General features: G+C 37.9%; 1 protein-coding gene across 1 annotated transcript in view; it reads right to left on the bottom strand.

Annotated features, from left to right (window-relative positions):
* Positions 1-16,209, bottom strand: part of MAN2A1 (mannosidase alpha class 2A member 1) — a 205,063-nt gene that overhangs the window by 12,013 nt on the left and 176,841 nt on the right. The window contains exons 19-20 of the mRNA XM_020968826.2: positions 12,524-12,657; positions 653-847 (exon numbers count right to left, since the gene is read on the bottom strand). Of these exons, the coding sequence (XP_020824485.1) occupies positions 653-847; positions 12,524-12,657 (329 nt within the window). The remainder of the gene's footprint in view (positions 1-652; positions 848-12,523; positions 12,658-16,209) is intronic.

Here is a 16,209-nt window from a genome sequence, read left to right as displayed (position 1 = left end):
AAGAAATTTCTCCACCCTTAAAAATATAAGTACTTAACTATTAGTAGAATTTAACTAAAAACATTCCTATTAAGAATGTCATGCTTTAAAGGCATATATTAATTCTGAGCTGCCCTTTTTCTTCTGAACATACATCAAATGTACCACTGGATTCTAATAATTGAATTTGATTATTTTCAGAAGGGAAATTAAAAAAAAAAAAGGAAGAAACACATTGTGTATTTCTCGGACTTTCTAGGTATAGTATCTAGTGAGAAGGACTCAATATACCAAAAGATAATCTCTACTACTCACTGAGAGGCAGTTTGGAGTCAGGAACATCTGTGTATGAATCCTGACTGAAACACATAATAGTTGTGTGACCCTGGGAAAGTCACTTAACCTCTTTCATTCATAATTTCCTCATTTGTAAAACGGAGTCAACATTAATACCTACACTGCCGAGATTAAAAGAGATAACATATCTAAATCACTGCACAAGCCTTAAAATGCTATATAAATGTCATATAAATGTTCATGTTTTTATCATTAATATTATTATTACTTACAGAACAGGAGAGTCATAAAAAGCATTCTAATTTTTAAAGCATTTATGATCCATCCCCCAATACAACAAATGTAGTTGTCCATTAATAACGTATTATTAACATACCTTTGATTGTATTGTCCTCAGATTAACTAAGTGAATGTCACAAGGCATGGATGATGCAAGTGGAGAAAATCCATTCAGGAGGTGAGGAATATTTATGTCTGGATTTGTAGTCATTGTAATGACTGGATGATTTAAGAAAGAAGATGTTATGTGGCTAAGAAGTGAGGGATAACTGACTGACTTCTGTTCTTCTTTCTATTAGAAAAACAAAAAAAATTAAATTAGTTGATAGTTTAATATATTTACATTTCTATACATGTTAGAGTGGCACGCACACACACACACATTACAATTATACTTTTCATTTCTACATTTACAACCTTTTACAAAAAACAGCATTCCAAAATTTCACAAGTAATAGGATTAGATCTTGAGTTGGAGGGACCCCAGAAGCCGTTTAATTCAATCCCTTTCATTCTGCAGATGAGGAGACTGGGGCTCAGGGAGGGGAGGACACGCGACCAGCTCAAGATCACACGTTGTGCAAAGGGCAGAGCTGAAGTCTGAACAAAGGTCTCAACGTGGGAAGGTTAGGTGCTTTTTCTACTGAACCAGAGTGAGGTTATTAAATCAACTTAGAGTGAATATAATAGAAATAGAATCAACTGAATTTTCATAAACATGTTGCAAAGAGTACTTCTTAAAAATGATTTTGTAAGTAGAAACACTAACAACGTATCCCACAATTCATTCATTCATTCATCAAACATTCATTAAATGCCTACACTATGTGTGAATTGTACTAGACAAAGGGAACAAAACCAAAAGCAAACAGTTTCTGTCCTCAAGAAGGTCATTCAACTGGGGGTATGGGAAGAACAACATGGAAAGTTAAATGAATACAATGTAATTTTGAGAAAGAAGTAAAGTAGCAACTAGAGGGATCAAGATAGGTCCAATTTTGGAGAAGAGTTGGTTACACTGGTTTTTGAAGAGAATTAGGGATGCTAAGAGGCAGACGTGAGGGGTGCAGCCTACACAAAGCCAGAGAGATGGAGATGGAATATCATGTACGAGGAACTGCAAGCAGGCAAGTTTGGCTGGAACCCAGTATATGTGAAGGGGAATGATGTGGAATAAGCCTGGAAAAGTATGCTAGAGCCAGACTGTGATGGTCTTTAAATGTCAAACAGAGAAGCTTGTATTTTGTCTTCTTTTAAATTAAATTTTTTTTTCAATCAGCAAAAATCTGCCTTCTCTCCCTTCTACCTCAACCACTCCCTTTCCCCAATTGAGACTAAAGAAAAATAAAAATCCTGCTACAAACCTATATAGTTAAGCAAAACACATTTTTGCACTGGTCATGTCCAAAAGGATATAAATTACATCCATATGTCTATATCCTTCATTCTACATCTATATTGTATATGTGTACATCATACATATATAAATAAAATGTGTATTATATTATCTAGAGTGTAAAATGAGATATATAGCATAATTATATTTAAATATGTACCTTATTCCACACTCTAGATATAATATAATCATAACATAGATAATTATATAAATTATAACATATAGACACAATAAAATTTTACACACACACACACACACACACCCCAACACATACAAATAATTCTGAACTCTAATTCTTTCACTTCTATATCAGGAGGTAGGTAGCATGTTTCTTCATTAATTCTCTGAATAATAACAACTAACACTTATATAGTACCTATATGTCAGATACTGTATTAAGTGCTTAACAAATATTATCTCATTTGATCCTCCCAACAACCCTGAGATATAGGTGTTATTATTATTTCCACTTTACAGATTAGCAGACTGGGGCAGAAAGAGATCAAGCGACTTGCCCAAGGTTAAAGAACTAGAGTTGCATTTGAACTCAAGTCTTTCTGACTCTTGGCCCAAAGTTCTATCCACTGTGCCATCTAGCAGCCTCAAAAACAAAACAATACACTTTTCAAAGTTGTCTGTTTTCACAATATTGTCCTGGTATAAATAGTTTCATTGGTTCTGTTCACTTTACTTCAGTTCATAAAAGTCTTCCTAGGTTTCTCTGAAACCATGCCCTTCACTATTTCTTATACAACAATTGTATTTCATCGCATTTGCACATTATATCTTGTTCAGCCATGTCCTCAAATGAGGGGCACTGCCCTCAGATTCCCATTCTTCTGTCACCTCAAAAAGAGCTTTAAATACTTTCCTGTATGCTTAGAGTTTGTTTTGCTAAGCCTCCTTTTAATCTGCTTTCCCTTTAATTCTCCATTCTCTCTTCTCTTTCTTTTTCCTGTTGTGTGTGTGTGTGTTCTTCCCTCCCTTGACTAAATCAGATGAGTAAAGCTCAAGTGTCAGCTGATCTCTCCCTCCCTGTCTGTGTAGACTTCTACTCCAGCCCAAAGACAACCTGGATGGTTAATTGGGAAGTGGAAGGGTCTGTTGCACTTGGCTAGGAGAGCAGTGCAGTTCAGCATGGGCCACACAGGCAAAGACTGGGCCTCAGTGAACTGGAGCAGGCCCCAGAGTACTGAATCAAGGGCAGCTCTGACGGTTTCCAAACTTCTCACCCCACAAACGCCAAAGACAATTTAGAAGGTCAATAGGAAAGGTCTGTAGGACCACGGTGAGAGAGTAGCTCAGTTCGGCCCCTGTCCTGGTGCAGCCCACAGGTGTAGGGGAGATCAAGTGGCTGATCCAAGGGGGATCTTTGCTGGTGCTGAGGCAGGAATTCTCTTGCTGTGCCCATGTTTGGATCTGAGTCGCAGTCCTAGGTGGCAGTCCTGGGGCAAAGAAGAGCACTGGTGTGGTGGAGCTTGTGGCAGGAGTGCAGAGAGAATCCTCCTCACAGTTTCAAAGCAGAAGAGAGTGCTTGTGGTTACTCACAGACCACAGCACAGGCCAGGACAGTAGTAAACACCTCACCTTTGATCATACCATCTTGGAAGAACTGAACATGTATAGGTCCCTAGGAGTATCTCTGAAAACAGCTGCACAAACCCCCTGAAGCTTGGGACAGCACATTCTCCACACTGGAAGCAGACCCCTACCTTACCAAAGAGTTTAACAGGCAAGTAATTGGATGGGAACATGAGCAAACAGCACCAAAACCCACCCCAAAAAAACAAAAAAAACCCAAGTCAGGCCATAGAATCTTATTTTGGTGACAAAGAAGATCAAAACATACAATGAGAAGAAGACAACAAAGTCAAAGCTCCTACATCTAAAGCCTCCAAGAAAAATATGAATCAGTCCCAGGCCTTAGAAGAGCTCAGAAAGGATTTTGAGAAGCAAGTAAGAGAAGCAGAGGAAAAACTGGGAAGAGAAATGAAATTGATGCAAGAAAATGAAAAACAAGTCAACAGCTTACTACAGGAGGCTCAAAAAAATATACTGAAGACAATAATACCTTAAAAAATCAGACTAACCCAAATGGCAAAAGAGGTCCAAAAAGCTAACAAGGAGAAGAATGCCTTAAGAAGCAGAATTGGCCAAATGGAAAAGGAAGTCCAAAAGTTCACTGAAGAAAATATTTCCTTAAAAATTAGAATGGAGCAATTGGAAGCTAGTGACTTTATGAGAAATCAAGACAATATAAAGCTTCAATTTGGTTCATTTTACTTTTTAGGAAGTTTGTTATTTGAGCAAGGTTTTGTACCTCTTGTGCCAAGCTGTTAATTCCTTTTCCAATTCTTTCTTCCACAACTCTCATTTCTTTTCCATTTTTCCCCCCTCTAGCATTCTTATCTCATTCATAAAAAACATTTTTAAACTTTTAAAAAATATATTTCTTTTCTCCTGGAATTCTAATTGAATTTGTAGCCAAGTTGTTTGGGTTTTTCTTTCCTTTGAGGTCTTATGTTTTTGCTTGCAGATATTCTGTTGTAGATGTTTGCTTATAGATGTTTCTTCTTGATCATCGTAACAGCTCTTTTTGTGGTGAGATCTTTTTTTTGCTCATTCTTCCAATCTTTCTGATTTCAGCTTTGATATTAGGGCTGGACCCTGGGCTAGTTTTGTTGCTGCTTTCTTGGGTATTCAATGTTGTGTTATTTCAGGATCTCTAGAACAGCTCAGGCTAGCTCCCAAAGTGATCTGATTAATGGTAAAGTATGACTGCTCCCCCCCTCCCCCCACCCCGGTCTGACCTTTGTAAGCCCTCCTGGGGTTAGATCTGTCCAAGAGTAGACTGCTGTTGTATTTAGCCATAACCCAACAGCCGGGAAGCTCTGCTGGTTCAGAGTGACAGAAGTGCTGGCTCCCCTTAGGTCTGGGGTTCCTGCACTAGTTATCCCTCTGAAGGCTTCAGATTGGGTTAGAAGCTGAAAGTGAGAATTTGTTTTGCACCTGGGGATCCAAGTCATATCTCTGCTGCTTAATTTTGAGCTTGTTCCTCTCTAGCTAGGGCCTGCAACCACTGCCCTTGAACCACAGGCTTATTGGCCCAGGAGCTATGACCTGAAACTGGGGAGTGGGTAACAAAGTTTCCAGTTGGCACCTATTCCTGCACTCTGTACATGGTGCCCTGGTATGGGTCTGGGACTTCCTTTTGCCTTGGTGTGTAGCCTCACTGTACAGTGGAGTATTGTACTCGGAATACATCACCCAGACACCATTTCCAGGGTCTCCAAATCTCTCTGTCTCCTTATGCTGACCTGGTCTGGGAACAATGTCTCACTGTAATTTTTCTTGGGAGTTCCCATCAAGATTTGATCTGGAATATTTTCTGAATCTATTTTCTGAGGAGTTTTGGAGGGGAGCTAACTGTACTTCAGACTATCAGTTTGAAAGGGGTGTGAAGGGTGGACTGGAGATGGTGTCATTACTTCAAAAGACATTTTACCCTATTATATTAGTCTCTACCATTTTCTCATGTTTTTTTCTCTTATATAAGCAGATTATAACCTCATGTATACCCATCCAAAACTGTGTTTGTATGGCAAATATTACACTTCAGGGACTCAGTACACACTGAAGAAATAGACCATCTAAGCATAAAACATTAAAGATGATATATTTAAAACATCTAATTTTTTTGAATTGTCACTACACTACTGACCCATGCTTTGTCCTCATTTTATCATCAGAAGAGAAAAATGATTTTATATACATAAATGTTTAGGGAGTACTGTCATTTCTATATGGTAATATAAATATATACATATATGCATACTTAAAACCACAAAATATTAAATGGAATGGTTTCCTACCAGATTTGAAGATATACACTACATGATTCACAAAAGTTAGAATAAATATAGAAAATGTTCCATCAACTGACTTTAAATCAAATTTAAGCTAACTGGACCTAATCAAATAAAAAAAAAGATATAGTGCTAGACTTAGAAAAAGAAACAGATTATATATATAGTTTCTTTAGTTACCAGCTATGTTCCAAACAGAAATTTGAATGCGTCTCCCATTACTAGAAAAAATTATTAGTATTCCAATAATAACTTCTGTGAAATTATGAGCATTAGCAACAGAGGCATCAAATGAAAATCCTAGTAGCTTACCAGTATAAGGGATAAGGTAAATAAAAAGTACAAAGAACTGATCATTTCTTTACTCCATAGTGGGTGAATGTGAAATTGACATTTGAGGGGAAAAAAAGGAGTGATGAGGAGGGATCGAATCCCACCTTTGACACAACCTATATAACCTCACATAAGTCAATTAATCTTGGGTTAAGTTCTAGGTCTTATTCACCTCATCTGTAAAGTGAAGAAGACTAGATGACCTCTCAGGTCACTTCTAGCTCCAGATTTATCATCCTATGTTATCACAAAGTAACATACCCAAGGCTGGTAGCCAACTGTAGTCAGGTCAACAAAACTGCACAGCAAAAATATAAAGTTGAAAAAAAACCCCAAAACCAAAATATGCCTTGAAATCCTAGACCTTTTAAAGCTGCTTACAAATATGCTATTTCCTTTTATATGGTCTTTAATAGATTAGGTAGAATTGTGAATGAAAAAACTAATAGCATTCTCAAACATATATTTTCAAAATATCTGTTCATTTCATTGCTGTAAGGATCCCCCAATGAGAAAATATCCTCTGCCAACGAAAATCAGCACCTGCTCTGCAATTTGCTATAGTCAAAGACTTGCCTGGGGCCCAAGAAGTTAAGTGACTTGCTCAGTGTCATGGCTGGTATTTCAGAAGTGAAACTTGAACCAAATCCAGCTGTCTTCTATTATGCCAGACATTAAAGACATTTGCAAAAAATATGTAAAGCAATGCTACTATTCTCACTATGTTTGTTCTGGAAATGATAATTACTTTTCATTTAAATATATTATTTATATTAATATATATTGGGTTTATTATTACCTTCAATGACTTAATAAATACATATTTTAAAATGGAAAAAAAAACTTGAACCAAGTTGCTTCTAAGTCTGAAGTCAATTCTCTCTCTACAATTCCATGCTGCCCCTCACATTATTATTCATCAGTGAGCATAAGATGTGATCCCTTCCAATAATTGTAAACTTACACCAAAATTACATGACTTCAAAATCTAGGTTAGAATTCCAGAATGCTATGCAACAGTGAGTGGTTCTGGTGTAAAAAAAAAAAAAAGAAAAAGGCATAATAATGTGTTACAAGCAGCTGTCATATTGGTACCTGAGAACCAGGCTTAGTAGACTGGCAATACAAAGAAAGAGTTATCCCCTTATTTCTAAAAACATTCTTTAAAAAAAATCTATTTGGTCTCACGATGTATCCCAAAGTTTGACCACTGAAACTGGCTAAAATCACATTTTTTCAGGAAAAAAAAATTAAATGAAATGCAATATAGCACAGCAAATTGTTAGTATGTATGATATACAACTGTTCAGGAATATACAAATGTGTGTACATGTGATATACATATATATTTATGTGTATGTCAATAATGTTCAATCTGCCTCCTAAGTTCGCTGTCGGAGCAGAACATGAAGCTCTCAGAAGCACACAGGCACAGGATGCATCCCATGCTCTAGTCAGCCATAGTCAGGGAAGCTGGTGCAGTCTTTATAAACTGAGTCATTTCCTTCACTGATCCCTAAAATCCCCTCAACTGCAATTAATCTCCTTGATCTTTAATATTTTACTGCTGCTCTGACCAGTTTTACTTCACTAATCACTGAACAGGAATGGGACATAGTTTCTGCTGGACTTTGGCTAGACTGGTCCAGGTCAGGACCAGAGGCTCAGATACCAAACCTCTTGAATGGAGACCTTTTCTAAGAGTGAAAGGATGGAGAAAGAAATGGCACAGTATCTTTGCCAAGAAAATCCCAAATATAATCTTTTTTGCCCCCCTTGAGAAAAAACAGTATGAGAAGCTTTATTTACAATTCCATTTTCTTTCAGAAAAGATTTCATTTCTAACCACAGCAAGAAATGACTCAGATGTTTTCTTTTTCTTTCTCGTTGCCCTTGGTTGGAGGAAAGAATATCCCCGTGTGTAGAGGGCTCAGCCAACCTAAGGAAGTAGGCCCCCCCTTTCCTCTACTTCCTGACAGAGAACAGACATTGCCTTCTGCTTTTTTTTTTTTAAAGGCAATTGGGGTTTAGTGACATGCCCAGGGTCACACAGCTAGTAAGTGTCAAGTGTTTGGTCTGAGGCTGGATTTGAACTCAGGTCTTCCTGACTTCAGGGCTGGTACTCCATCCACTGTGCCACCCAGCTGCCCCCTGCCTTCTGCTTTTCATAAGACTCTTAAGAGTGGGAGTCCATTAAAAAACTTACATATCCTCATTCTGTGGCTAACAAATTCTTACTTCTTCCTCTACTAATTCTGGTGACACAAAATTACTGGCTGTGTAAGTGAAAACTACCTCTTTATTCTTGCTACCACTTCCAGAGCCAACCCTATCCAACTCTGCCCTACCTTCAACTGTGTCTTCTGTTACCTCTTTCTGTCAATCTATCCAGATTGTGGTGGTAGTTAACCTGCCCTAAGACACTTCAGTCTTCCTCTCTTTGTCAACTCTTTCCCTTACGCCAGGAGACTTTAATACACATCATATTGTCCCCTCAAACATCCTTGCCCCTCTGACTTCGTTAACTCATCATCACTCTACCCTAGTTAGTGGGAAAAAAAATTACTGAGCATCTATGTTAAGCACTGGGGATACAAAAAGCATCAAAAGACAAGAACCTGTTCTCGGGGAGTTTTTAATCTGAGGGAGACAATCAAACAAATACATACAAACAAGCTATATGCAAGATAAATAGGAAAAAATTAAAGGGGGAAGACACTAAGACTAAGAGAGGCTGGGGAAGGCTTCCAGTAGAAGATGGGATTTTAGTTGGGACTTAGAGGAAGCCAGCAGGCATAGATAAGGATGGAAATTATTCCAGGCATAGAGGACAGCCAGAGAAAATGCCCAGAGCTGAGAGATGGAGTGTCTTGTTGATGGAACAACAAGGAGGCCAGTGTCACTGGATAAAAGAGTATATGGAAGGGTGTAAGAAGACTAGAAAGCTAAGAGGAGGACAGGTTATGAATGGCTGTGAATATCAAACAGACACTTTGTATTTGATCTTGGAGGTAATAGGGAGGTTCTGGAGTTTACTGAGTAGTTGGGTGACATGGCCAGACCTGAATTATGGGAAAGTCACTTTGGTGGCTGAATGGAAGGTGTATTAAAACAGGGAGAGGTGATAAATGCTTGCATCATGTGGTAGCAGTGAGAGAAGAGATGGGAGTGTATTTAAAACACGTTAAAATGGTGAAATCAATAGGTGCTAGAAAACAGATTTAGATGTAAGGGGATGGGACAGTGATGGATGATAAGGTTGACGCCTAGGTGGCAAACCTGAGGCACTGGAAGGATAGTATTGAAGATTTAGGGGGAAAGACAATGAGAATTCAGTTTTAGACATGTTGAGTTTAACATGTCTATTAGACACCCAGGCTGAATGTTCAAAAGGCAAATGTGAAAGAAGATTGGAGATTGGAGATCAGTAGAGAAGTTAGAGCAAGATATTTAGATCTCAGAATCACCAGCAGAGATGATAATTGAATCCATGGGAGCTGACAAGATTAACAAGTGAAGTATTATAGGAGGAGAGAAGAGGGTCTATGACAGAACCCTTTGGGACACCTACTGTTAAAGGGCATGACCTGGATGAGGATCTAGCAAAAAAGACAAAAAAGTAGTCAGATAGGTGAGAGAAAAATTAAGAAAGAGTAAAGTGCCAAAAACTCAAGAGAAATAAGAATATCAAAGAGGAGAGGGCGATCAAACAGTGTCAAAGGCTACAAAGAGGTCAAGGAGACTGAAGATGAAGAAAAGTTCACTGAATTTTGCAATTAAGAGATGGAAAGTTTTGGTGTAAAGATGAGATCAGAAGCTAGATTTTAAAGAATAAGAGAATGAAGAGAGAAATTAGAGGCACCTATTTTAGTGTGTATCACACACTGATATAGAACTAACCTTGATCTCCCCAGCAATCCCTGTGTTCCACTTTTCTGATCAAGGATTCTGACATTACTGACCATATGCTCCTATCCTTTCTTTTTGCCCTGTGTCTTATTTCCTCTAAATCTATTTTTCATCCTTTCTGTAACTTCCAGGACTTACTTCCTTTGGTGATCTCCAAGGCCACAATTCCTATTTTGGCTTCACTTTATTCCCTTCCCAATTATGATAAACCTATAAATTAATCAGTTCAACTGTATGCTGTCTTCCACTCTTCAGTCCCTTGCCCTACTGCTGTTCACAACTTCCCAACACCAGTTGGTATTATTACCCCTATCATTTTTCTTCTTGACTTAAATAGGTCACATGATTGTGTTGACTGAGTCAGCTACAAATTTTCAATATTCAATCTCATCTGAGCCCCCATTATCACAATGAAATAATTTTACTCTTCTTTAATTACCTAAGGAACATCCCACAGTGGTTGTTCCAAATTTTTTTCTACTCTCAAGCCTCTGGCCTCACAAGTTACTGAGAAAATAGAGGTTATTTGCCTTTAAAACCATATTCTACAACTCAAAATCTCTTGACATCTCTTTGTTCTCTCCTTTTAGTTCTCTCAAAAGTCAGCCCCTCTGAAGTATCACTTTTTTTCCTTTCTTCTATTAAAAATCGTTTATTGGTTGTTTATTAAAGATCAGTAAGATCTGCAGATTTAAGATCCTTCACAGTTTCATCTCAGCTTGCCTTTTAGGCTTATTTAGCATTATCTCCTTTCAGATGTCCTGTATTGATAAAGATAAATAGGTAGGTAGGTAGGTAGGTAGATAGATAGATACAGACAGATACATAGATGCCCTGTACTCCACCCAAATTTGTTTAATTAAGTGAAGGAAATGGAAATAGTTTAGAATCAAAGCGTCCTACCAACATTTATAACATTTCAGGAGAAATATTTGAAGGTCTATATTGAGCATAAATATTTCTTATGGTTCCTAGTTAAATTAATTCAAATTGACTAAAACCAAAAACATTTATTTGTACATCCTGAGTTTAGAAGCAGAAGAGTCTAGTAGCCTGTAATCATAGGATTCAGTCTTAAACATTTACCATCAGCGCCGCCTAATTTCTCAGAAGTATCTTGAAGGATACAAAGACTAGGTATAATAGGACACTAGTGGAAACAAACAAAGATGAATGAGAAGATATCACTGGGTCACAGATTTGGAGCTGGTAAGGACCTCAGAAGCCACCCAGTACATCCAAATATCCTGTGGAGTACTGTGGAAGGTATTGATCTTAGCCTAATTTCTGCCAAAGCAGTTTTATCAAATAAGGAGGTTTTTTTCCCCCTAGTCCACTTTATCAAACACTGAGCTGTTAGTGGCTACTTAAGTTATCTAAAGTGACTGAAGTCTATTATTTCTGATTCTCTCTTGTGTCTACTCTGCTTCATTGAGCTATTTCTCTATTTCTTTTTTAACCAACACCAGATGGTTTTACTGAGAGCTGCCTTATAGCACACTTTGAGATCTGGAAGTGTTATTTCCCCTTTGTCTACTTCTTTTCATCATTTTCTTTGGTATTCTAGATCTTTTTTTTTTAACCAAATGAATTTTATCATTTTATAAAATTCTATAAAGTTTCTCCTTGGTAATGATTGGTATAGCATTAAAAATGTAAATTGATTTTGGCAGTATTGTCATTTTTATTATATTGGCATGGCCTATTTAAGTTGTTTTACACTTCTTAAAGGAACACTTTGTAACTCAATCTATACATGTCTTTCTATGTTGATTCCCAGATATTTTATGCATTTTGTAGTTATTTAGAATGGTATTTCCCTATTATTCCTTCTTGGGTTTTACTATTACTACATAGAAATGCTAATGACTTTTGAGGATTTATTTTCTGGTCTGCAACTTTGCTAAAGCTATCATCTAAATTAGTATCTCTGCTGCTTTCTTAGGACTTTCCAAGTCTACCAACATATCATCAGTAAATAAAGACAGTTTTACATCTCCACTTTACCTATCTTTAAATCTTTAATTTTTTTATCTTGACTTAGTGCTGTTGCAAAGTATTTTCAGAAGTATATCAAATAATAATAGGGAGAGCGGCATTCTTGCTTCACTCATATTTACTGTAAATTGTTTTAGTGTATCCCTATTGCAGACAACTATTGCTTTTGGCTCTGGATAGATACTTTTTTCATGATATTAAAAAAAAGGTCTTTCTGTGCCTATACTTTGTAGGGTTTTTGAGTGTTGTACTTTGTTAAAGGCTTTTTCTGTATCTACTGAGATGATCATGTGGTGGTAGTACTAGACTTTTAATATGAGTACAATCTAATAATATTTTTTAGAGTATCTTGGTACCCCAAATACCAGAACACCTCAAAATTTAAAGTCCCCAAGATTTTCATCAAAGAAAATGAATTACTACCTGATCAAAACAAGCAAAAAATGTGCCACATAATTCTTCTTACCATGTTAATTCCATTTCTTTTTTCTAACAGAATTCGAAATAAATTAGCTGTAATCTTGTTGTCTTGGACACCTTGTCCAAGGCCACGATAATCATCTTGCATGAGTCGACGATCCATGACTACCTCAATCTGTCCTGAAAAAGAAACAATGTTTATTTTGATAATTGCATTTTATACTCCCTGCAAAGATGGATTAATCCATATTTGTACTCATTTCTATCACTAATGTCCATATCAAGAATTACACTGATTATATATTATGTCACCTAATGACTAACCAGGTGGTGGAGTGGGGAGAGGGTTCAAGTAGGAGTCAAGAAGTCTTGAGTTTAAATCCTATTTCAGACAAGACTTAGCTATGTGATGCTAGACAAATCACTTACCATATCTCGGTTTCCTTTTTTTTTTTAATTTATTTCCACTTTCACACTTCCCATTCACTTCTTTTTATTTTTTATTTCTTAATATGAATTTATTTATTTTTAGTTTTCAATATTCACTTCCACAAGTTTTTGAGTTCCAAATTTCTCACCCCTCCCCCACCCCAAGATGGCGTGCATTCTGAATACCCCTTCCCCTGGTCTGCCTTCTCTTCTATCTCTCCCCACTCCCTTCTCTTATCCCCTTCCCCTTCTATTTTCCTGTAGAGCAGGATAGACTTCTGAACCCCATTTCCTGTATTTCTTATTTCCCAGTTGCATGTGAAAACATTTTTTTTAAAACATGTGTTTTTAAAACTTTGAGTTCCAAATTTTCTCCCTTCCTCCCTCCCCCACCCATCCTCATTGAAAAGGCAAGCAACTCAATATAGGTTGTACATGTGCAGTTATGCAAAACACTTCCTTAGTAGACATCTTGTAAAAAACTAACTCTATTTCCCTTAATCCTGTCCTGCCCTCCCATTTATTCTATTCTTTTCTTTTGACCCTGTCCCTCCTCAGAAGTATTTGCTTCTGATTACCCTCTTTCCCAATCTGCCCTCCTCTCTATCACCCCCTGCTCTCTTGTCCCCTTCTCCCCCTATTTTCCTGTAGGGTAAGACAGATTTCCATACCCAATTGAATGTGTATGTTATTCTCTCCTTAAGCCAAATCCTATGAGAATAAGATTCCCTCATTCCCTCTCACCTTCCCCTGTTTCCCCTCCACTGTGAGAGACTTTTCTTTTTTTTTTGTGAGATAATTTACCCCATTCTACCTCTCCCTTTCTTCTCCAGTATCATCCTCTCTCATCCCTTAATTTTATCCTCCAGATATGACCCCTTAATCTTCAACTCACCCTGTGCCTCTATCTATCTATATATACATACATACAATTTTTTTCCTTCAACTACCCTAATACTGACAAAGTTCTCATGAGTTACAAATATCATCTTTCTATGCAGGAATGTAAACAGTTCAATCTTAATAAGTCTCTTATGATTTCTCTTTCCTGTTTACCTCTTCATGTTCCACTGGAGTCCTGTATTTGAAAGTCAAATTTTCTGTTTAGCTCTGGTCTTTTCATCAGGAATGCTTGAAAGTCCTCTATTTCACTGAATGACCATTTTTTCCCCTGAAGGATTATACTCAATTTTGTTGGGTAGGTGATTCTTGGTTGTAATCCTGTCTCCCTTGCCTTCCGGAATATTATATTCCATGCCCTCAGTCCTTTAATGTAGAAGCTGCTAAATCTCGTGTAATCCTCATTGTGTTTCCACAATATTTGAATTGTTTCTTTCTGGCAGCTTGTAATATTTTCTCCTTGACCTGGGAACTCTGGAATTTGGCTACAATATTCCTAGGAGTTTTCCTTTGGGGATCTCTTTCAGGGGAGATCTTGGATTCTTTCAATTTCTATTTTGCCCTCTGGTTCTAAAATATCAGGGCAGTTTTCCTTGATAATTTCTTGAAAGATGATGTCTAGGCTCTTTTTTTGATCATGGCTTTCACATAGTCCAATAATTTTTAAATTCTCTCTCCTGGATCTATTTTCCAGGTCAGTTGTTTTTCCCATGAGATATTTCACATTGTTTTCTAATTTTTCATTCTTTTGGATTTGTTTTACAGTGTCTTGATTTCTCATAAAGTCACTGTCTTCCAATTGCTCTATTCTAATTTTTAAGGAAGTATTTTCTTCAGTAATCTTTTGGACTTCCTTTTCCATTTGGCCAATTTTTCTTTTTAGGGCATTTTTCTCCTCATTGGCTTTTTGGAACTCTTTTGACATTTGGGTTAGGCTGTTTTTTAAAGTGTTATTTTGTTCAGTATTTTTTTGGGTCTCCTTTAGCAAGCTGTTGACTTGTTTTTCATGATTTTCTTGCATCACTCTCATTTCTCTTCCCAGTTTTTCCTCTACTTCCCTTACTTGCTTCTCAAAATCTCTTTTGAGCTCTTCCAAGGCCTGGGACTGATTCATATTTTTCTTGGAGGCTTTGGATGTAGGAGCTTTGACTTTGTTGTCTTCTTCTGGTTGTATATTTTGATCTTTTTCACCAAAGTAAGATAATATAGTCTGACTCTTTTTGCGCTGCTTGCTCATGATCCCAGCCAATTACTTGAGTTTTAAACTCCTTGTTAAGGTAAGAGTCTGCTTCCAATGTGGAGAGTGTACTGTCCCAAGCTTCAGGGGTTTGTGTAGCTGTTTTTAGTTCTTCCAAGGTGGTATGATAAGGGGTGAGGTGTTTACTCCTTTCCTGGACTGTGAGCACAGGTATTCCTTTCTGTCCTGTAACTGTGGGGATGGGTTCCTCTCCACAGCCACTACAAGCTCCACCACACCAGCGCTCTTCCTCACCCCAGCACTGCCAACCAGAACCGTGACCCAGATCCACACATGGGCAAAGCAAGAGATTCCTACCTCAGCACTGGCAAAGAGATCCCTGCAGTCCCTCTCTGATCAGCCACTGGATTCCCCCTCCATCTGTGGGCCGGAAGCTCGGGAAGCAGCTGCCCCCCAGGACCAGGCTCTTGGGGAATGGAGCTGAGACCCCGCCTTCCTCTCTGACCACCGACAGACACAGACTTTTCCCACTGACCTTCTAAGTTGTCTTTGACATTCGTGGATTGAGGAGTCTGGGAACCTCCACAGCTGCCCGCGATTCAGTCCTCTGAGGCCTGCTCCAGGTTTGCTGCGGCCTGCGCGCCCATGCCGCGCTGCGCTGCGCTCCCAGCCCGGTGCGATACACCTTTCTGATCAATCATCCAGGTTGTCTTGGGCTGGAGATTTGTTTCACTCTGTCTTTTTGTGGGTTCTGCTGCTTCAGAATTTGTTTAGAGCCATTTTTTATGAGTATTTGGAGGGGTTTGGGGGAGAGCTCAAGCAAGTCACTGCTTTCACTCTGCCATCTTGGCTCCACCCCCCCATCTCGGTTTCCTTGTGTTTAAAATGAGGACAATGTAGCACCTACACCATAAGGTTGTTGTTATGAGGGTCAGATGAAATAACATGTATAAAGCACACTGCCAATCTAAAACTCTATATAAATTCTAACTCTTATTTTATCATTATTATGCTGAATATTTATGAGGTAGTGTGTCACAATGGACAGAAAACTGTTTTGGAATGAGGAAGACTTGGGCTCAAATATTGCCTCTGAGATATACTGACTTCTGTGACCTTGGAAAAGGAGATCAACTTTTTAATGATCTGAGTAATTTACTAGTAAAGATTAGAAGTTTGGAGAGAAGGTGTTTATCTGCATTGGA

This window comes from Phascolarctos cinereus, unplaced genomic scaffold (genome assembly GCF_003287225.1).
Source record: "Phascolarctos cinereus isolate Bilbo 61053 unplaced genomic scaffold, phaCin_HiC Scaffold_4;HRSCAF=312, whole genome shotgun sequence".
Lineage (NCBI taxonomy): Eukaryota > Metazoa > Chordata > Mammalia > Diprotodontia > Phascolarctidae > Phascolarctos > Phascolarctos cinereus.
The sequence above is the reverse complement of the archived record's forward strand: the minus strand, read 5'-3'. Positions and strand labels throughout refer to the sequence as shown.